This window comes from Trachurus japonicus, chromosome 17, assembly GCF_045865225.1.
Source record: "Trachurus japonicus isolate A0001 chromosome 17, Traja_1.0".
Classification (NCBI taxonomy): domain Eukaryota; kingdom Metazoa; phylum Chordata; class Actinopteri; order Carangiformes; family Carangidae; genus Trachurus; species Trachurus japonicus.
This window is the reverse complement of record NC_140923.1, coordinates 16,421,878-16,443,955: the sequence shown is the minus strand read 5'-3', so window position 1 is coordinate 16,443,955 and position 22,078 is coordinate 16,421,878. Positions and strand designations below refer to the sequence as shown.

Here is a 22,078-nt window from a genome sequence, read left to right as displayed (position 1 = left end):
GGCCTCTTGCCATAATCCCTATAGCCTTAGGGGTAGGTTCATTACCTTTAATTGTTGGTGCAAGCTGTTTTTAGATCGGCGGGGCAGAGACGTGAGCTTCTCAGCGAACGCAACGGAGGCGCACAGTACTTTTGCCTTTCAAAACAGCTCACGTCTCTGCCCCGCCGATCTAAAAACAGCTTGCACCAACAATTAAAGGTAATGAACCTACTCCTCTGACTGTAGGGATTACGGCAATAGGCCAATTTGCTAAAATGATGAACTATCATTTTAATAATAGATTAAAGCAGAAGTAAGTGGTCCGGTCGTTTTCGCTAATGCTGCGTTCCAGGCAGGCTTTTGAAATCGTAAATTACAGCTTCAAGTCACAATTTATGACTTTGTAGCGTTCCAGGCAACCCACTCGTGTTTTTCCGACCTGTTTTACCGGTGAAAGTCACTATAACGGCCACTCGTAACTTCCGACCGGTGAACTCGTACCAGATCGAACTGGTACCACTTCACGGTCGGAAAAATACGAGTTTCCTTGAATGCACCATAACAGTCCTCGTCCCTACGTCGCCACATTCACGGCGTCCCTTGGCTGCACACACAGCCCTGCATGCCGTTCTCTCTCCTCATTGGATAAAAACTGTAGGATACGATAAATGTTTTCTCCTGGGCTCAGAGCAGAGCAGAGGGACTGACAGACCCGTGTTTCAGACCAAACACTCTATGTAAGTGATTGCTGTCGGAAGATATAACTATTTAAGACTTATATTAACACAAATATATCACTTACTTCTGCTTTAATCATGGTCCTACCTTTAAGGGACTTTTTTTTCTTTTAAAGGCCTAACTGCATTTGGAATATAAAATGAGCTCAAGAAATAACATGACGGCTGCACCAGAGTGCTAACTGCTAGCAGAGACGGTTTAGCTTGAAACTATGGCTCAGGTCAAAGGTCAATATAACGGAATGCGGCGGTGGCGTTGAGAGGAATTTGCATTTACCCATTACTATCAGCTTAACTTAGACATACTGTGTATACCGTATCACATCTATGGAGGTATCCTGAATACACAGCAGAAGCAGAGATACTCAGGTATTGATTGTGACGTTGAAAAACAAATGTTTTATACAATGTCAAACTCCTGACTTGGTTTCTCCACAGACGTGCGTGTACACTGGTGGTGAAGTATGTTGTTTTACTTCTCACACGTCTTCAGTGAGGAGAGAAATTAGCTCCATGACTCACTTTGACATCTGCTTTCCACAAGGGGTCTATTATCCCAGTGAGAGTGGGTCCAAACCTGAGAAGTTGCTGAGCCGCTTCCTGTGTCCATACTGGAAGTTTATTCAGTGCAAGTCTATATACTCCAAGAGAGAGAGAGGGAGTGGGAGTGGGAGGTGGAGAGGGAGAGGGAGCAGGCATTGTGGGCCTTCAGGGTCCATGACTGGGCTGTGCTGTGTCAGCAATGTGCCAAGGAGAGAGAGAGAATGAGAGAGAGGGGAGAGGGGGATGGAAAAGTGGAAATGATTTTACAAACATCCTATTATTTATTTCTAGTTTTTCTGTATTGTCATGTTCCTCAGTGCTCAGTTGTTTGCGCCTGCTCATATTAATCTGATTTTATTTCTTTGTCTGATTCAAGAGAGGAACATTTGTCAACAGTTTTATTTTCAGCTGAGGAGTCGCATTCCTTGCCCGACTTATTTTTGGAGCAAAACAGCAAGTGGTTTTAATTTACAGGGACTTTATTACCAGAAAAGAATGTTTTCAGAATGCCTGCCTGTTACTTACAACCCCCTCCAGGCCGTGCATGCATGCAGTGCGTGTTCTGTTGTCCTAATGAAAGATTACTCGCTCGTGTTTTCAATAAAGTGCGGAGTGAGTCGGAGGAGGAGGAGAGAGGGAGAAAACTTTGAGGGATTACAAAGTTAACAGGGGCAACAAAAGGGGAGACAAAGACAGATAAAACAACACGGAGCACCTCTGGTTGTTGGTTTTACTCCAGACCAGCGAGGTTTAAAGGGGCAGTGTCTGTGACTGGTCAGAGGGAAGGTGGGTCAATCCTGGATCGGCCAATGGGCAGACAGGCGGGAATGCGTCCCAGACGAGGCACAAATCACTGTGTCCCAGCGGGGGCCGTGAGGATTTCTGCTTAGAGCGTTAGTGGTGGGACAGACAGGCGTCCCACCACCGTTCAGCTGCAGGTCGGCTCAACAGACGCCTGCACTGTCTGTGAACTGGAGCAGTTTTATGTTCAAGTCTTGACTCTGAGCTGCTGATAATGACTCAGATCCAGACGCCGACGGTGTAAACAAATGAAGCCTGGTGCAGCATCAGTGAAGGGAATGTCTTCACATCAGCTGAAATCGTAAAATGAAAATAAGATACAGGAACAACAGTGAGCAAGTGCTTCAGATGGAAAACACAAGGCTGACAGTGTTTTTTGTATTTCTCTTTTGTTTTTCAACGTTTTATTTGATCCTTAGCTGTCAAATAATAGTAGAACTGTTTTAGCCCTGATCCCCATAGATTATAATCATACAGGTAAAACTGTCAGGTATTTGTCTGACTTTAGGTATCTCTCCCCTAAGTGTGTAATCTTTATGTTTGTGGTGGCGTAGGGAACTGTGCAATATGTAAGACTATGACTTTTATTAGGGGGATATGGAGCTGTCAGAGGGAATGTGTAATGAAACATAGGCTAATTGTTATCATACTGTATTTTAATTGTAGTTACATGCACATCTGGATGGATTGTTTGGGTGCTGTGATGCTGTGTTTACCCAGATGCCTAAGGGAAAAGGGAGACACTAAAGGCTAAGCCTTCCTTATCCTGTCCTGTCCCAGTGTGTTTCCATCAATTCCTTATAGTGTTGAGAGTTGGGATGTCATTGGCCTTGAGAATCTGCTGCTCTCTCTCAGAAAACAGGTTCAGGTTCAAAGGGGGAATAAAAACAAGTGTGATTGGTCATTGTTAAGTTGGTGGTCTCAGGAATCTTTTGTACTGTTGAATCTTTCTTGAGTTCTGTTTGGGTCAAGTCAAGTTGCCTCAGTTCTCGATCAGTTAAATCCTATTGCATCTCCAGTAGTGTCAGTTTTATACAACAGATTAGAGTTTGTATGTTGCAGACTTGCAATGCATGTTGGATTCCTTCAACCCAACAAGAACCAGACAGGAAGTTACATGTGCTCGATGCAGCAAGGATGCACATAGTGAGAGTGGATGTGGTTATATATGATTGGACAGAATATGGAACATGTGACTATAAAGACACCTCTGGAGCCTGACTTAACTATTTCAAGGCTCAATTTGTAAAATGTGTTCCAGCTGCCTTGACTTCCATCTTATCTGGCAAGCAGGCGGATTTTGGACGCCTCCAGTTAAGATGTTGCATCACAGTTACTATTGATTTAGCTCCTATTAACTCAATATGTCAGTGTAAACAGATTCCAGATATAAAGCCTGACAGCTTTAGAGTTGCAGAGGAGCTTCTGTCAGTAAGTGGTTTATATATAACCATAGATGTGTTGACCGAAATAGGCCTAACCAACTCATCAAACTCCTTCACACCGCTCCTTCTACGTGTCTCCGGGGGATAACGCAAGGCAGCGTTAACGACACGGCTGCAACCAACATGTCATCTGATAGGCCGTCTTCTCTCACATAATGGATGTTTGTCAAGCTCTCTCTTCGCAGCAGGTTTTGGCTCGGGCACAAAAAGAACACACGCAGGATTGGATGTGTGCGTCTGACTCCATTTTCTGTCAACAGTCTGAGACGGGCTCGGTGAAGAAGTTCTGCATATGGCTGTGCATCAGTGTTCACACATAATGGATGACTTTTTGCTCCAGAGAGCGCCAACATCAACCTCGCAGCTTCCTCTCCTTGAAAAACTGCAGAAAAACTAGTCTGAGAAATGTGTGTTTGTCTTTGTTCTGCTGTGAGTCACGGTGTTTCTCCTCTATCAAACCTGCAGACCTGGCTGTGGCGCGTCGGTCGCTCTGGCTTTGATTACATGCACACCACTCGGTGTTTTTCTTGTTTATGCTTTAGTTCTTGTATTTTTTGGAGATATTGAAAAATGTCTGCATGTTGTGCAAGGAAGGAAGCCATGTAGAGTTTTTTTTTTTTTTTCCACTGACTCTGCGTTTCACTGAGCATTTCAAATTAGACATCTGCTGCAAAAGAAACAAACAATCTGTCTGGAGATTCTCTATGTTTTCAGGATTAACTTCAGCGTTTGGTGCTTTTACGCAGCAGGTCAGTGTTAGTTCACCTGACACAAGAGTTTGTCTCTCACGTCTTTAAATATATTGTCATGTAGACAGATGGTGTTGGACAGATTTTGAGATTTCCATTCCTTAGATTTCTGACACTACTCCAATGCAGTGGAGGTGAATGGATGGAGTTTCACTTGTCTTTCCAGATAAATTGTGTGCGTGTGTATTCAACAGTATTTGCTCTGACTCACTAAGACTTTCTGGTGGTTATACTTGTGGCTGAATTACCAATTTCTTAAACTCCATTCTTCATTTTGACATTGTGGCAGTTCGATGTCATTATTAGTCAACACCAAATAGAGATGTGTTGATTTTCAAGCGGCTTCATCTGTTCACTGATACACAATGACCTGCTGTGGCCTTGTCTCCGATGTCTCCATTCTTAAAATTGTAACATGCGTAGTTGTTCCGACTGAGGAAATAGCTGTCATGGACGCAGGACAACAGACCCATCAGACTGACTGCAAAATCAGATGCGGAGGCAGATTCAGTGGCCTTGAACCAAGCTGGTCATTCAATACTTGAGAGCACAGTTTCCTTTATAGCTATTTAACTGGGTAGCAATAAAAAAAAATCTCTGGTTTGATTTGACTAGATGACATCAGAAATAAGTGAGAAAAAATCTTCTTTTTTTTGGTAACTTGAGCACTTTGAATATGACGTTTATGGATTATGTGTTTAATAAAAAATTACACAACTCGCCTGAGAGTCAGGTGCCATCTTCTCTGTGGGCAGTCGAAATTGGTTGTGGACGGCCAGTCGGATCCACACTGTGTGGTTTTATCGGCTCGACTGGGCGATGAGGCTTGAAAATGCAGTGCAGTGGTGATCGAGAGCAGCAAGGACTCGGGCTGATGAACATGGGGCCGGGTGATGATTGTTGTTGATTCAGGATCCTAAGTGCTTTCACGGCGGGCCACCCAGCAGCCGTGACCACACAAAAACCCCACTGCACAGATGGTGTGTGGAGCCGGTTCCAGCGTTAGACTCGGCACCGGAGCAGCGGTTTTGGGCTCACATGAGTTGTGCAATGAAATGTTCTTAACCCGCATGACAAAATGTGACTCGGTTTATTTGTGCTCGTGTTGTTGTGGTCGGGTGGAGAGCCGGAAGAACCAGGCTTGTTGATATTCAGATGTCCCAGATAGTTTCAGTGTGAGTGCCATCAGGAATAAAACGGCCACAGCAACGTGGTTGCAGTTTTGGTAAGACTTGTTTGGTATTGGTCACACTTATGTAATCCACTTTTCACAAACAGGGCGTCACACATTTCTCCTCGTAACAAGAACATTAGCTGGACAAAAGTCAGTCCTTGAGAAGTGGTGAGCTCAGAGATGCAGCTCGGTGCTTCATGGAGGTCTCAGTCCAAAAATACAACATCCTGTAAGTTCTTCTTTTACCAGACCCTCTTGTACACTTTGCCTAATGCTGTGAATGATTTAAACCAGCCATAGACAGTTTTATATCTAATATGGGTTTCGTCATCGCGGTGGCCGCAGCCTGTGTCAATGTCATATCTGGCAGACTGCACGTTTAGACTACAGTCTTAGCTGTAGGTATTTTTTTGTATTACTGCTCTTTTGTGACTGTCAATATGTTGATTTAGTTTCTGTCCTTAGTTGATGATACATTGGTGTCACACTGGGACGACATCTATGGATGAATCCAGGTTGTAGATGGAAACTGTCACCTCACTTTAGATATATATAGGTTTAGATATACCTGTATATTACTGTACTACATACAGAGGATTTCAAATCTGTCCTGTAATAGATCTTGTTACATTTCATTATATTCATGATGTTAATGACTAACTAGTAAGTTATTCATGCAGTGACCGCTCGCTCTCTGTCTAATAAAGTAAGTTCCTTAAGATAATGCGTATTAAGATTTGATGCGATACAAACAAAATTAAAATATACCACTTTCAGGGTAGTTTTTGATGCTGAATAATCTCCACTCCCACATGACTACCATCATCTGTTGCATGGGTCTTGTTTAACTCTGCCTCTGCTGCCTCTATATTTCTGCTTTGTAATGATTATTTCTGAATTTATTGCCTCCAGAACAAACCTCAGAGGTCAACTGGTGAGGTCAACCTTGACTGAGTGTGGGTTTTGTTTGCTGCATAGCTGGGCACCTACACACACCTACACACACCGTCAGAGCTGAAGAACATGCCAGCGTACATTGTCAAGCCGAGATAATAGATGGTCGGGCTGCGTGATTGACATGGTCAGAGTGAGGATCAATGACCAACCCCCTCTTCTTCCTCTCTCTCTCTCTCTCTGTGAGTCACATGGTCCTGTTTTACTTGAATGACCTCATTTCAAAATGCCAACAACACTGGAACATGAGCCGGAGGAACCAGGGGGTCTCATGTTCTCCACCCAGGCCAATAAACTTCAGTTTATGGTTTCCATGTTTTTCCAAATGTATGCATGTGAACAGTCGTAATTGAGAAATGTAGTTGTTATAATCTAGATGCACATGGACTGAAAAAGATTGCATTGGAAAGTGGCATATGTACTGTGAATTAGTACGAATAGCTTATAGGGCTAAGAACTGGTTGGATTTCAATGTGGATGTGTAATTTTTTCTAAAATCTTTGGTGCACCAGTTTGTTTTTCAGCCCCTGAGGAGAAGGAGCTGTATGATTTTACAACAATGTTGGACCAGTGTTTGCAGTCAATTGTGTGGCAATAAATTTTCAAGCTGGAGTGGATATTTTAGACCATGTTTAGGGCAGCCAAGGCATATTTAGGTTGAGTGGTCCCCTCTCATCGCAAGAAAACATTGAATTATCACGGCCGCTGCTTTGGGCCTATTTACTTATTACTGCACTAATCTTTACAGCAGGGGTGTGTGTTTGTTTTAAAGGACAAGTGTGCATGAGAGAAGTAATTGTAGAGCTGAAATACCTGATCATATATTTACAAGTGGTGAGTGTGTGTGCATAAGTGGACTGACATGCTCCTGATTTAAAAACACTCACTTTTAATGATGCATATGCAGGTGCTATTTGAGTTGCATTTTACAGCTTTCTGTGGAAATGCTAATTCTCAGTACAGCGATAATAATTATAACAATAATGATAGGCTAATACTATTAACTCTTGTCTGCCAACACCACTTCTGTTTGCCAGATCACAGTGGATCTACATCAAAGTAAATAGTTTGGATTTCTTCCCTGATCCCCAATACAGTGGCCCAGCTCTGTTTACGAGGCACACTTTGGTGCTTAAGAGTCTGTCCCCCCGGGATTACGATATATGACCCATTTGTCATACATGGTCTGTCTTCCTCTAACTAAGCACAGATGGGATGACAAAACCAGCTCTAATTAACTTAACATGTTCACTGCTTCATTGGAGCTGAATCTCCTTTTTTTAATAAGCCATCAAACTGTTTTCTCTACCAGTCAGACTCCGTTTGTGCCTGCTCAGCTAACGAGAAATGCCCTGTAAAGTTTTCCCTCCGCGCCGCGCTCTGTTCCATGGAAGGATTACACTTTTCCCAGTTTTGCAATTTGGGTTCTTGCAGCGGATATACTACTTTTAATTGTTTACAAGTGCGCAGCGCAGCCTCCGTGGAACTTTGTCTGTACACATGCCAGAGTACGTGATGGACCTGCAGTTATATAATATAAACTGCAGAGAAATCTTTTAATGTTTATAAATGTCCTCAGCAGCATATGGCGAATAGGAGGATTGCAATCCCCTAACGTATGAAAACTATTTCAGGTCCTAACATCTCAAATTAATACTTAAATGAAAATGCATATCAAAGATGATGCAATAGATGCTATTTGATGATCAGATGTCTCTCTTTCCTCCAAATCAATCACATGATGCCTCAGTCATAGCTGTGTGTGTGTATCAGGGAATATTTGTTCCACTGCACCCTCAAAAAGCCATGTCAAGTATCAAAATATGAAATACCAGTTCAGCAAACATGCTCAGGACAAAACCTGAGGAATGCTCATGTGCTCAGAAGATGTTTTCCAAAGATGCGTGTCTGTCCACATTGTATATACCATATTGTGTATATTGGCCAAGGCCTTCAAAGGCCACTTTTTTTTCTTTTTTTAGCTTTGTCAGCTTTAGGCAATGCATGTGTGTGTATGCGTGCATATGTGTAACAAGGCCATCTCATCCTGCTCAGACATGCAGCCATCCACATGTTTTTTACCTTCATTTACAGAGCTGGCTGTAAACCACCGATCCCCTTACTTATCATGAGAAGGAAGTGAGCACCACTGAGAGAGTTTCTTATAAAAACACCCAAAATAACTCTTTGCCAACTTTGCCCCTTTCTTTCTTATGATGCTTGGCGTAAAGGGATGATGTATCAAATGTTTGCATGCGTCCTTTGATTTGGCTCTGCTCTAACAAGGTCCAGATGTTCAGGAGGACCAGGGCCCAATTTAAAGTGTCATAAACTTGTAAGCAGAGAGTAAAAAAAAAAGAAAACATAGGCATGCTAAGCTAGCTCAGCAATTCATGCAAGCTAATGTCTCACTAATTTGTCTCAGAGGTAACTTCCCCTGTTGGAGAGTGTTTACTTGTTAACATTCCAGTTGGCGACTGTTAATGCTGGGGTAGCTGTAAGGGCCAGAGGGGGACACAGCGACCCCAGTACACCCTCTAAGCCCAGTTAAAGGTTCAACCCTGTCTCAAGAATGAAGTCAGTAGGCTATAGCACCACTTGTGTAAACACCAATACATCAGTCTTATCTGTCCACATCACAATGGAGTGGAGGAGACAACAACATTTATCTGTTAAGTCGCTTTATTTACCTAAATTCAAGTGTAAAATGGACTGTTAACAAAAAGTGACCAAACTAAACTCTGGCCATTTGTGTGGGTTAAAGCAGAACTATGCAGGATTTGGGCTGTAATTATTGTGGCTCAGAGTCACTGTGATGGTTGAGTGACCTGTTATGAAGTGAATGGGGTCTAGGCCAATGCGCTCATCCCCCCCCACTGGCTGAAAACCGCACTTGCAAGATCAGTCGTCCGTCTCGGTGTTACAAATCTCGTCAATGGATAGAAGTATCGCGAGAAACTGCTTTACGGCAGTACGAGATAAGAACGCATATGACGTCATGCATGTCACGAATCGTGATTGGTTTGAGTTCGGAAAGTCGGAGGAAACCATGGAAACATGAAATGTTTACTGATGAAGTTCAGCTTGTGGCTAACAGGGAGCTAATGCTAACACAGATACACACACCATGGGTCTTTTATAAGATAATGTAATACATCATGACACACACACACACACACACCTTCGCGTTTTGGAACCTTTATTCCTGTGTGTGTATGTCTGTGTCTTTGTGCCTGTGTGTGGCTGTATTAGCGTTAGCGCCGTGTTAGCATTAGCTCCGTGTTAGCATTAGCGCCGTGTTAGCGTTAGCTCGGTGTTAGCAGGGCTTAGCAAACAGCAGTAAACACAAGCACGTGTAGGGGGGGTGGAGGAGGTGGCGGCGGCGAGTTTTTTTTTTTTTTTTTACGACAGTGACATGTGCCTACCAGAACTGTGGGGGAGCTCCGGAGAGGGAAAAAAAGAGAAACCAACGAAGGAGCGAGCTATTTCCGGCCGAGCTGCATAGTTCTGCTTTAAAGGGACAATTTTGGAAAGCGTGAAAAAGTGTTCTCATACTACATTTACCATGAGCCTCCACGCGCAGGGTGAAATTCTTGGACCGGTGCAAGACGGACGTCTTGCCAAGAATGTTTTCATTCATCAAGAATAAAAGTCAGAGGTTCGAAGACGATCAGATACCGTCGTAGTTCCGACCATAAACGGCGATTCGGCGGCGTTATTATCATGACCCACCGGGCAGCGTCCGCGAAACCGAAAGTAAGGAAATGCTGGTCAGCTCGCCCAACATTTCCACCATTAATTAAAATAACAAAATAACGATAGAGACAAAACGATATATTTATCGAAAATGGAGCCATTAACAAGTGTGGGTAGCGTAGATTCATCCACATTAATGTGAGACTTTTTTATAACCAGAGAGAAACTCCTCGTTGTCCCTTTAAGTTGATCCCCCATTGTTGAATGGATTACAGCGAAATTTTACATAAACATTTATGGCATGTTGGCATTATTGTGAATGATGATATTAGCATGCTGGTATTAGCATTTAGCTCAAGGTGCAGCGGTGGTTTCTCTACTTTTCTCTTGATTTAGGCTCTTTTCATGGAAAATGCAGAACACTGTCGCCTCTTCAGGCGTCAGATCATTCGTCAAATTTACAAATTCGTGAAGGAAAAATACACTCTTTGGTTGAGCAGCTCACAACCTGAGTTCCAGAGAAGGAAATAACCTGTGATGAGGCATCACAAGTAGACATTGCATCATGTTAAGGGTGCACATGCCAAAATGCTTGTGAAGTATTATTGTATAAGATGCTGAAACTCCACGGAAACAAATGTGAAGAGGTTCTAGTTTGAACCATTATGAATGTGATGATGCAAATTAAGAAAAAAAAATTTTTAAACCTTTTTTTTCTACAGAGAGGTGTCCATCCTCAGTTGTTGAATTTTTCTTTTGTGCACATTTTTGTGTCTGCTTGTGTGCAATTTGTTTTTTTAAGCCAGATTGTTTCAGTTTCAGCACAAGGCTGGTTGTGGGAATTATAAACTCTAACTTGAACCAGAAGTAGATGTAATTGTAGTTTGGACAGTTTGTGCATTTGTAGACGGATACCACACAGTAATATAACCACAGAATACGTGTGTTCACCCTGGAAATGCGAGACAGAAATGCAGCATTTGGCAGAAGTGTAATCTGTCAGGCTGCATCCAGGTGGAGAGGCCCCGGCCTGTCAGTGTGGCTGCTGCCTCTCGACCGTAGCTACTCTGCCTCCGTATAACACAAAATGGAAACCTGTGAAGTGAAAGGATTCCTGTGGTAGCCACCCAGTTACTGTATATAACATAGTATTAACACTCTGCACAAAGGGTCTTCACACAAAAAGGCTCTGGTCTGTACTACAGGCTTTCTTTGTGTTGCCATGGAAATTTCCACTGCCAGCCAGGAGTGAGACGGGGCATGCAGGCACGTCTAATGGCAGGTACATGGAATAAGGGAATAAGTGTTGAGATTTTTTTTTTTCTTTTTGACTGAGTCAGAGTCCAAATGAAATACAGCTGTTCTGCAGACACCACACTGGACTCCCCCCATCTTTCTCTCTTCTCTCTCTTTCCTCTTTCTCTTTCCTTTCTACCTCTAGTGAACCAATTAACAACAATAAAGCTAAGCCACAACTAACTACAACTATTTATTAGTGAAAGTAGTACCAATATAGGTAACTTAGGAGCTTCTGTTGTGATGGATCTGGCCGGATAGAGAGATGCACGAATAAATGCTAACCTCAGCATGCTAACATCCTCAAATTGGCCATGCTTAACAGGGATCATGTTTACTGACCATCTCATAGAAGCATTTGCAATTTGTCATAAAACACAAATCACATTTAAGGCTGGAGGCAAAGTCGTTAGTTTAATGTATCTTTGGTCATAAGCAAAGTAGCCTATTGGGAAAATTAAACTATAACACAACTGAAGGAGCAAGAGGAAATATTGAGGGGTCAATAAAGTTACCACAATTCATCCTGAAGGAGACATGAATGTCTGAGCTAAATGTCACGCCAGCTCATCCAGTACTTGTTGAGACATTTCAGTCAAAACCTCAAATGTCAATGTAATCTATCCAGTAACTGGCGCAGTGTGTGAGAGCATGGTGTAGACTTGACAATGTAATCCCTGGCCTAGCATAACTACAAAAAAGAACACACAGTTGAGATGAATGCTCATGGATTTTTGGAAAATACATATTTATTTTAGTTTGGTCCATAATCTCCGACAATGAATGAGTATATAAAAAACATAAACATGGCAAAACTGGAGGCACACGGTCGTCACTTGACAGTAATAATATGTAGGGGAGAGCGGGGTAAGTAGTGCCAATTTTTATTTAAATTGCCTTTAAAGCAAGGGGATTATAGTAATGCCCCCAACTCATATATGTACATATAGTTTAGGATGTTGTGCATCCCTGGGAACAATCACTTTGAATCTTAAATAAACTGTTTCAGAAATATAGCTTTAGAAAAAAAAGTGGTTTTGTGGCACAACTTGCCCCCAGTGCGGGGTAAGTTGTGCCATTAGAGAAAATACACTGGGGTAAATTGTGCCATTGATAATTGAAGTAAAACAGATCATTTTAATCTCACAAATGATAATGCTATATAAAAGCAAGACATTCAATACAAAATTAAAGCCAGAAGTGGCGATGATCGGGCCTTCGCTTGTCCCCATGCAGTCGCGGAGGTCTGAGGCACGCTGGGGGCTGTGGCGCAAAGAAACGCAATGTTTTGTTCATCCACCAGGCTACGAGCACAACCAGACTGGGCAGGTGTGTTCAGGGGCGGTCCCTCATCACACATGTTAAGTTTCAAGCAAATCAGTGCCCACTGCCATGTTTCTCCTATACACAGACAGCACTGCCACTGGCACAACTTAACCCAGGCCCTTTGGCACAAATTACCCCAAGCCCAGCATTTTGAAAATAGAGGATTCCCCAGCTGTTTTGAGCTGGCATCATGCTAACTCTATTGACTCATGGTGTAGCTTAATAAAGCACTAAAACATGTGTGAACTGTTTTCAAAGTTATCTATAATTGTTCAAACACGGCAATCAAAAAACCTTGATCATAGAAATTTTACTTTAGAGGGCAAAAACTTGTTTTTTGAACATAAATGTGCTTTCCTCTCAAGCCATGTGTCTCCCTTCTTGATCGGATGAGTGAAATGGATGCCCCTTCAAAAATATGTGGTCACATGACCAACTTCTTCTATGGTTTTCTAGATAACAGGGGTGGAACTACTTGCCCCATGGCACAAATTACCCCACTCTCCCCTAAGACACAGTATCCCCCCCATCATACCTCTGCTCTTTCTAGGCTTTTCTGGCATTTATGGACCTCTTGGGGATCATATGGCAGGACTCCAGCCTGTAGATTGGGACGTCCTGGCTGCGGTCCAGCTTCTCGACGCTCAGCAGCCACAGTGCTCCCATGTTTCTGCACCGGGCCGTTTGGTTTAGCAATGTGTTTGGTTTCAGCTCATGACATGAATGTGTCAGCATGTTTATGTACTGCGGTAGTCTATGTGTAGACAGCAAGAGGTCACAACAGTCCTGTGGGTAAGAAACATGACACGCTTACTGACTAATGAGGTACATAGTGTTTGTGTGTATGGGTCATGATTACATTACCACTTCGAAAAGACTGTCCACATCTGATTGTTTTTGCTGTAGTGTCCTTGGATTATCATCATCAGTACATAGGATAATATGGTAAATGGTAAATGGTCTTGTATTTATATAGCGCTTTTACTATACCTGAACGATACCCAAAGCGCTTTACAGTACATCACATTCACCCAGTCACGCACACATTCACACATAATAGGCAGTATGAGTTCATTCACATAATATTGTATTTTCACCTCTAATTACCTTCACATACCTTAAAGGGATAGTTCAACATTTTGGCAAATTGGCCCAGTGCCTTACTCCCTATAGTCTTAGGAATAGGAGTTGTTTTCTAGGCAAATGCAGAGACTGCTTGCCAAAAAACTGCCCCCGACGGGAACTGGCATCAGCGGTTTTGCATGAATTTCCCTCTAAAACAACTCTGTCTCGTAACGTTCTGTTATTATCTAATAGCGTGGTGAATGTGCACGTCACAACTTGTCCACCAGAGCATTTTGGAGTTGTTGGATTGTGTATTTGATGAGTTTGATGAGGGAAACCAAAAAAATCCCATTAGCTTACGTAGCGTAGCTCTGAGCAGCTCGCCGCTCTGCTCCGCCGTTCTTAAAATAGCTTGCACCGACAATTAAAGGTAACGAACCTACTCCTAAAACTATAGGGATTATGACAATGGGCCAATTTGCCAAAAATGTTGAACTATCCCTTTAACACCCCCTGTGGATGTGAATTTGACAAAACAATGTATCAAAGCATCTTGGCCCACATGAATAAGAAGGCCCATGGCTTCAGAACCCCGGTAGTTGTATTTTCTTTCTGGATCCTATATGTAACAGAATACCGTGGAAGTGTTTTCTCTTTGTCTTCGCCGTGTACCACATCGCTGACAGAACAGTTGTTTAAGTACAATCCCTTCGACGGGAACAGAAAACTCCGGTGACAAGAACTGGGAAAATGTTGCGACCCTGGACATCGCTTACTGGCAGCTCTGCTCAGAACGAATTTCCATGTTCATTCAGTGGAAGTGTCGTTTATTAGGGAACATGACAGTCTGGGTCTCTGACATGTCCTGGCCAGGATATGCAACACAGTATGCACGTAACCGTCTTAAACTTTGAAGTTAGTGCAGAGACCACATGTGCATTTAGATTACAGTCCTGACAGTTAAAGCGCTTTCATCTTTGGTTATGATTTTACCCTTTTTTTTCCCATATTGAGCAAATAGTTTGAACAACCACGTTCCAGGTCAGAGTCCCAAGTGTGACTGTGCAGTTTCCATAGCTGCCCCCTCACTGTGGAACATTTTGTACAAGTACAGTTTGTCAGGTCTTCTCCATCTATTGCAACTTGAAATCCTGCCTTCAAACTCATTTTATTTAGCCTTTCAGTTTTTATAAGCTGTCACACATGATTGCTTTTACTTTGTCTACTACACCTTAAACTGGACTGTAAACAGACTTGCCTTGACTATTCCTACCTGTATCACCAAGTGAATGTTGTGTTAATGTAATTAACTATGTTAGTTGCCTACTTAAATAAAGGTGCAGCCCCTTTAGAGCTCAGTAACCAGTACAGTACTGTAGATGTAATCAATAACCACGGCCAGCTTTAAAATGAGTTGTTGTAAAAACAGTCTAGAAAAGCAGATTAATGACTGAGGACAAATGTTTCAGTGATGCTGATGAAAGAAAAAGATATAGAGTAATTGCTACCACACATATACCACATATACTATATGTGTGTGTGTGTGTGTGTGTGTGTGTGTGTGTGTGTGTGTGTGTGTGTGTGTGTGTGTGTGTGTGTGTGTGTGTGTGTGTGTGTGTGTGTACTCCTTTAATATGTATGCACTGTTTATGTCTATAAGGTTTTTTTGTTCTCTCAATATCTGTCTCTGTCCTTTGGGAAATGCTTCTGTTAAACTGAGTGCAAGTAATTTTCTAAAAATCAATCAATGGCTCTGTGCCTCATCCACTCTGACTCTTCCATTCTGTTTCTTATAAGTTATTCTCATTATGTCTGAGATTTCATTTAGATCCGATGGACATAAGTGTTTTATCCAGTCTCTGGTGAATTGCTCCAGGGGCTACGGTTTCAGTGTACAGTATAGATGCTGATCCTGTATTAGCCATGGTGGTGATGTGTGATTATAGTAAACAAAGGTATTGCACTCGAGAGGAATTTGTTCAGGGGCAGTGGGTTTCTGCAAAGTTTAATTATTACAACATCTAGAATGATGAAAAGTTTTATTAAAGGACTCGGACTGTGAGAAAGTATTTGAAATTCTAATGAACACAGAAAAATACCACCGCTGCCCCGCTCTTGACCCAGAACCTGCAGACGGTCAGCTGCTTGTTTACATGGTGTGATGTTGTCCTTTAAGCAGCATGAGGTCAGGGCCAGTGAGGGGGGGTGGGGGGCGGTCTCTGATGGAGCTCTCCACACAGGCTCCCAACATGAGGCCCTCAGTACACATAAGGACAACAGTGGCCTGCATATCCATGTCTGCGTCCGCGGCTGGGCCTCCTTTGAGGCGGTCAGATGTGATGTTTGTACAGATGTGTGGGTCCAAAGCCGAGAGGCCAAACCTCCAGTACCCCTCTGGTGGTCCGGGCCCACCCCCGACCGAGAGGGATGGAGCCACCGCATCACGGGTGACATACGTTAAAGGGACAGAGCCAGGCCTCTGATAGCCGCTGGAGGAGGAGGAGGAAGTCATATGAAGATGTCAGACCAGTGGGGGGGGATTTTTATGGCTTGCTCCAGTGGAAACACTAGACCTACCCATAATGCCACGGGGCATGTTTTGACCGGATCATGCCGATTATAGAGATTGTAGAGAACGACATTATTTACAACTTATTAAACGTCTGTCAAAAGAGAAACTCAGCTCAGTGGCTCAGAATAATCTTAACGTAATATTGCACAAAACAGAAATGGCTCATCTCTAGTGTTTCCCGCCCCTTTGGGCTTATTTTTAGTAATGTCTGCAAACTTTGAGATCCCAGCAAGTCCTTTTCAAAACCAAGTAAAAATAAAACCAAAGTTGTAATAAACCATGGTATTACTATTGTTTTACTTAAGCTCAGGCTGAAACCAGTTATCTAATAACCCCCCCTGTCTGGTACAGTGTTACAGGTCGTCTTATATAATCTGACTTAAAGTTTGTTCCGTCTAGAAAGACCTTTTATTGCCTGTTGTGAACGTACACCAGCTGCCCCCTCGCTCTGCTTGCCCGAGGCCGTTTGGTCAGTTGTAATGAAGTCAAGTAAACATCCTGCCTGTGATATAATGTTTAGTATTGTATCACATGGTTTTGGACTGGACCAGTGAACATCTGTGATGTGAAAGACCAAAATATTCCACAGCAGCGTAGTTTTAGGTCGGATGGCAATGAGGAATGACACAGAAGGGGAATGGCAGTGTTTTGTTTTGGCTCTTCTGTCGTATGGATAACACATGTGCAGTGTTTCATAGTGAGTCTTCTTGCCTATTCATGAGAACAAGTGTTTTCAATATATACTTGGCTGGAGAAAGGCACAGTGTGTCCTACTTTAGTCACGGCGTACTAAACTTAGTTATGAAATGAAAAAACGTCCCGTAGGATTTCGGTTTTGAATGAAAACCTTTGGCTCATTTTTATGAACTCCCTGTTGTGCTTCTCGAGTGTCTGAGTTACTACTGCATCGACAACATTGTGCCGCGCATTATGTGTACAATAATGTGTGACGCAGAGTCTGTTGTGTGTTACAGGAATCCAGGAGGGTACAGAGTGCACAAAGTGTAAAAATGACTGGGCACTGAGGGCGGCTATTGCACTCCTGTATGTGCTGTGTGCCCTGCTCACCATAGCGGTGGCTGTCCTCGGATACAAAGGTAAGTCAGAGCTGAAGTGAAAAAAAACTGTACAGAATAAGACATTTATACTCTTCTAGACTGGATTGTTGTGTAATTTCTATCATCTAGTTGTTGACAAATCTCATGAAAAGCCCCAAACCCACGAGTATGTCAGTCCCTCAGTGCGTCCTGACCTCCCCAGCCTCTCAGCTTCAAACCCATTCTTTCATACCAAGGACATAAATCTTTGAAAAACACAGTAATCTAGTTAATGATATACAATAAAGTGATTTCCTGAAACAGTTGGGCGCTAAAGTATTTAGCAAAGGTCCCTCTGAAATGAAAAACAACAATGTTAACTGTGGAATATTTCAAGCCCAGCTCAGCTTAATACACATTTGATGCTCTTTTGAGCATCTCCGGCAGCAGGACATTGTTGCTGAGTCAAAATAGACTACAGTGTCTGTGTGTATGGTAATGAAGGAAGGCGTCACCCACTCACTTGTGTGTTTTTAATATCTTTTGGATAACAATGCAGCTCTACAGCACAGAGCAATAAGCTGTGTCAGGCTTTGGCTCCGTGGTGATGCTGTTCTCTCACTGGTTTTGTTGCTTTGTAGAAAAAATAAATTCACCACATGAAACTTTTAACAGCTTCTTAGTATCCACAGGTTCCTCAAAGGCCACACAGTTAAATGTTTAATTTGTTTATTAGTCTTCTATTGTCCCTAAGAAAAAGGTTTTAAGTGGGAGGCAGGGACCAACTTATACAGTAAAGTGGTCATCTGATGACTGTCTCCTCCAAGTTTTGATGCTCTGATATTCAGCACAGATACATAGTAAAATATGAACAGGATTTCCTCTTTTCCTCTGTCCTCTGCATCCCATGTTCAGTCTCTCTCCCTCGAAAGGTCTGCTGAAAGTCAGACGGTCAAATCAGTGGCAACAAGATGGAAAAATGTATTCAGCTAAAGTTTTACCACTTGAATTGATATATCACTGAGTTTAGTCATCCATTGAGGAAATGCAGCATTTTTCTTACTACAGCACATTGTTGCTGTTTCTGCCTGATTGAACCAAGTATGTGATATTGAATAGAAACAGAAAGGATTTCAAGTTATTTCAGGAGTCATCACTGTGGAATGCACTTTGGTTATTGTCCTGTCTTACACATTTCGGCCAAAATCAATCACAGAAAAGCTGTTCAATTATCTTTTTTGGCAGAAATATGTAAGTCCAGCTTGCTGCACACTCTGACTTGGCAAACCTTGTACCTCCATCAACAAACAAAAAGCACATTCACCCAGTAGAGAATTACTTTATTCAAGATATTTACAAGTTTGGGTGCAAATTTAAATGTTGCCTTGCAAGTTCTGTCAGTATATTTTGAGGTTTTCAGCTTTGGGTCTGTGTTAATGTGAAGACCATGTGATTTTGATGGTTTGGCTGTAATGTCTACCAGATGACCACGCAGCAACTACTCAGCCTTAACAACCCAGAAGAGATTTTATGGCTTGGTAGCAATTTGTTGTCTCATGAACCACAGGTTAACTCACAAATAGCTGCAAGTGTCCAGAAGAGTTTGTGTTTGCAAGACGCCAGTGCAGGCAGTGTGTTTCTGTTTCTGTCCTTTATGCACTGCATTTACTGTGGTTCAGCACACAAAAATACAGTTTACTACACTAATTCAGATGTGTCTTTATCTTGACCTCTCAAATCACCCTCTTTGGTGTGAAGCTCAAACTGTTGTTTGTGTTTCTTGTTGTGTCGCGAACTGTCTGCGCCCGTGGCATGGATCAGCATTAATCTACTGGATCTGACGTTGGGTAACTGCCTAAATATGTCTCATAACTAGGGTCACAATAGGCAGCTCAATAAGCCTTACTCAAATTAGCAGCCTTATGTAACTTATAATGCTTTTCCAATGCAGGGCTGTGGGGGGATGGAAAGATTAGCAGGGGGAATTAGAAGCTCTGTCAGAAATCAGGGAAGACGGATACTTGGCAGGTAATTAGGGAATATATCACACATTATCCTACCTGTCATCAATGATAGCTGGACGAAAACAAATGAGGACGTCGTAGACCCAAGCTGCATACTCCAGCTCCCAGGAGTTGACCTATGGTTCTTTGAAACTGGCCCCATGTGTTTTTGTTTGTCCCAAGTGCATGTTATTGTTCCATGTTTTTGTCACTTCTGGAATGATAACAATGAAAAACTGGGATGTTTTCCAGTGCAGTTTTTTTTTTTTTCGACGCCCACATACCGACAGGAAAACAAACCATGGAGGAGAAGAGATAGACTCCTGCTGCAGATGTGAGGGAAGAAAGAGAAAGTGGAACCAGTGTGCTGGTTTTGGTATTCATCATGCGTTTTAACATTGTTTATACCCGTGAAGTGGAACTAGTGAATGTACTCGGACAACTGAGATGTGTATCGATCAACAGATGCACAGTTGCCCAGTTACAAAAAAAAAAAGAATCATAGGAAAATGCCACACTCTGTTCAGCATCCTGTGCTCAGAATTGGTGTTGTTCACCGGAGGGGGGCGAATGCAACAGCACCCTCTGCTGTTCAAAATCAGCTTGACTGAATTCAAGCTCCAATCTTTGTGGAGAAAAGTGGTGAAAGCAGTTTTCAGATCTTTACAGAGTTAAAGCTGTTTAAATACTCTCAGCATTGTTTATCAGAAGTACTCAGCCCATCTGGCTTTTATGCACTTGAATGCGCTTCCTGTATTAGTGTCTGTGATGGTTGTACAATAGTTCCCCTCACCAAATGGCATCATGACATTGTATGTTTAACTTGGCTCATTGCTTTTTCACAAGTTTATGTACTTTTTGTTTCTATTTACATTATACTGTCTTACACAGTTTCCTCTTTTGTCAGTCGTGCAGAGAATGGATAATGTCACAGAGGGCATGCAGAATTACGGAGGCAAGATCAATGCTGTGGAGACAGATTTAAAGAAACTAGGTAAGTCTCTATAACACAAGATTAGATATAATAAAATATGGACTGTTTTATTTATTACATTTATGTTTTTATGTGTAACGCTTTCAGATGATCAGGCAGGAAAGAAGTCAGTCAACGCCACAAGTGAAATCAAGACGTTCAAGTCCGATCTGGAGGCATTACAGAACCAACTGAATGACATTGCTCTCAGGGCAACCAGGAACAGAGAGGTCTTAGATGATCTTCAGATCACTGGAGATGACATGCAAAATGGCCACGTGTCCCTGCAGAGTTTTCTAGAGGGCAATGCTGCCTCACTGCGGGGGCTCAACCAGTCCTTGACCTCCTACAGTGGCATGATTGACAACCTCCAGACGGACACTGCACGGCTCCAGTCAGAGATACAGGGCCAGGCCAAAGTGCAGAGCCAGACTCAGGTTGGTGTCAGCGCGCTAAACATCACACAGTCCCAGCAGCGCAATCTGCTCACCACGCTGCAGAAGACAGTGGAAGACGCGGGCCAGGCGGTGCAGAAAATTAAGAATGATTACCAGGGTCTGCAGCAGACAGCCAGGCAGAACCGGGCTGACACAGAGTGGCTCAAGGAAAAGGTCCAGAATCTCCAGGTTTTGGCAGCAAACAACTCGGCTCTGGCTCGGTCCAATGGAGAAGCTCTTGACGACTTGGGGGCTCAGCTCAGCACGCTAGCTAGTCAAATCCAGAACATCTCAACCGTCACTGAGGGACACGACCAAAGCATGCGTGAGCTGATGGACCACCAGCGAGACCACGATAACATCACCTCATCTAAATTTGATGAGATCGAGGCACGATTAGACAGACATGAGAATGACATGGACCGTGTGACTGGAAACGTGAGCTTTAACACGCAGCTCCTCGGCGCCATCAGCTCTGACCTGAACGGCCTGCGGTCCTGTGCTGAGACGGTGATGCAGCATTCAGACATGTTAGTCGGGCTGAACATCAGCGTGACAGATGCCCAGGCGGAGAACAAAGAGCTGCGCGTCCAGCAGGATGATCTGGCAGCCAGGTTGGACAAAGAGGTCACCAACCTGTCCATGGTGATGGAGGAGATGAAGGTGGTGGACAGCAAACACTCGCAGCTCATCACCAACTTCACCATCCTGCAGGGTAAGAACTCAAGGTCTACACTACGTGGTGTTCATCCTGAAAGAAGCAAAAATCCCCCACTAATCTGTTGTTATTATTTTATTTATTTTATTTTAATGTTTATTTAACAGGGACAATACAACATTGCCACAGAAAATGGAAAATGCGATGCGTACAAGACGTCTAGCTTCAGCTAATTTGCAGTCTTTGTCCTTGGTCAGGCTTTGGAATAGGATAAAATATACACTGAATACAATAAATGAAATAATACAAATACAGTGGATAATACAGTGAATAGGTAACATCAATAAATAAACACAGTTGCAAAATTCAGATTAAACAATTACACAAGTTGAATTTAACATTAAACATTAATAAAGTGTTGTATTGACAATGACTTGAGAGAAGTTAATGTTCACATTTCTGCTGCTGCTTAAGCCAACATTTAAAGCAGAAGTAAGCGGAATATTTGTGTTAATATAAGTCTTAAATAGTTATATCTTCCGACAGCAATCACTTACATAGAGTGTTTGGTCCGAAACACGGGTCTGTCAGTCACTCTGCTCTGCTGTAAGCCGAGGAGAAAACTTCTTGTAT

At 42.7% G+C, this 22,078-nt stretch overlaps 1 protein-coding gene across 1 annotated transcript in view; it reads left to right on the top strand.

The window, feature by feature from the left end:
* Positions 1-22,078, top strand: part of LOC146970399 (collectin-12-like) — a 41,217-nt gene that overhangs the window by 5,190 nt on the left and 13,949 nt on the right. Inside the window, exons 3-5 of the mRNA XM_085804437.1 lie at positions 17,312-17,434; positions 20,285-20,371; positions 20,459-21,502. Coding sequence (XP_085660563.1) covers positions 17,312-17,434; positions 20,285-20,371; positions 20,459-21,502 — 1,254 coding nt within the window. The remainder of the gene's footprint in view (positions 1-17,311; positions 17,435-20,284; positions 20,372-20,458; positions 21,503-22,078) is intronic.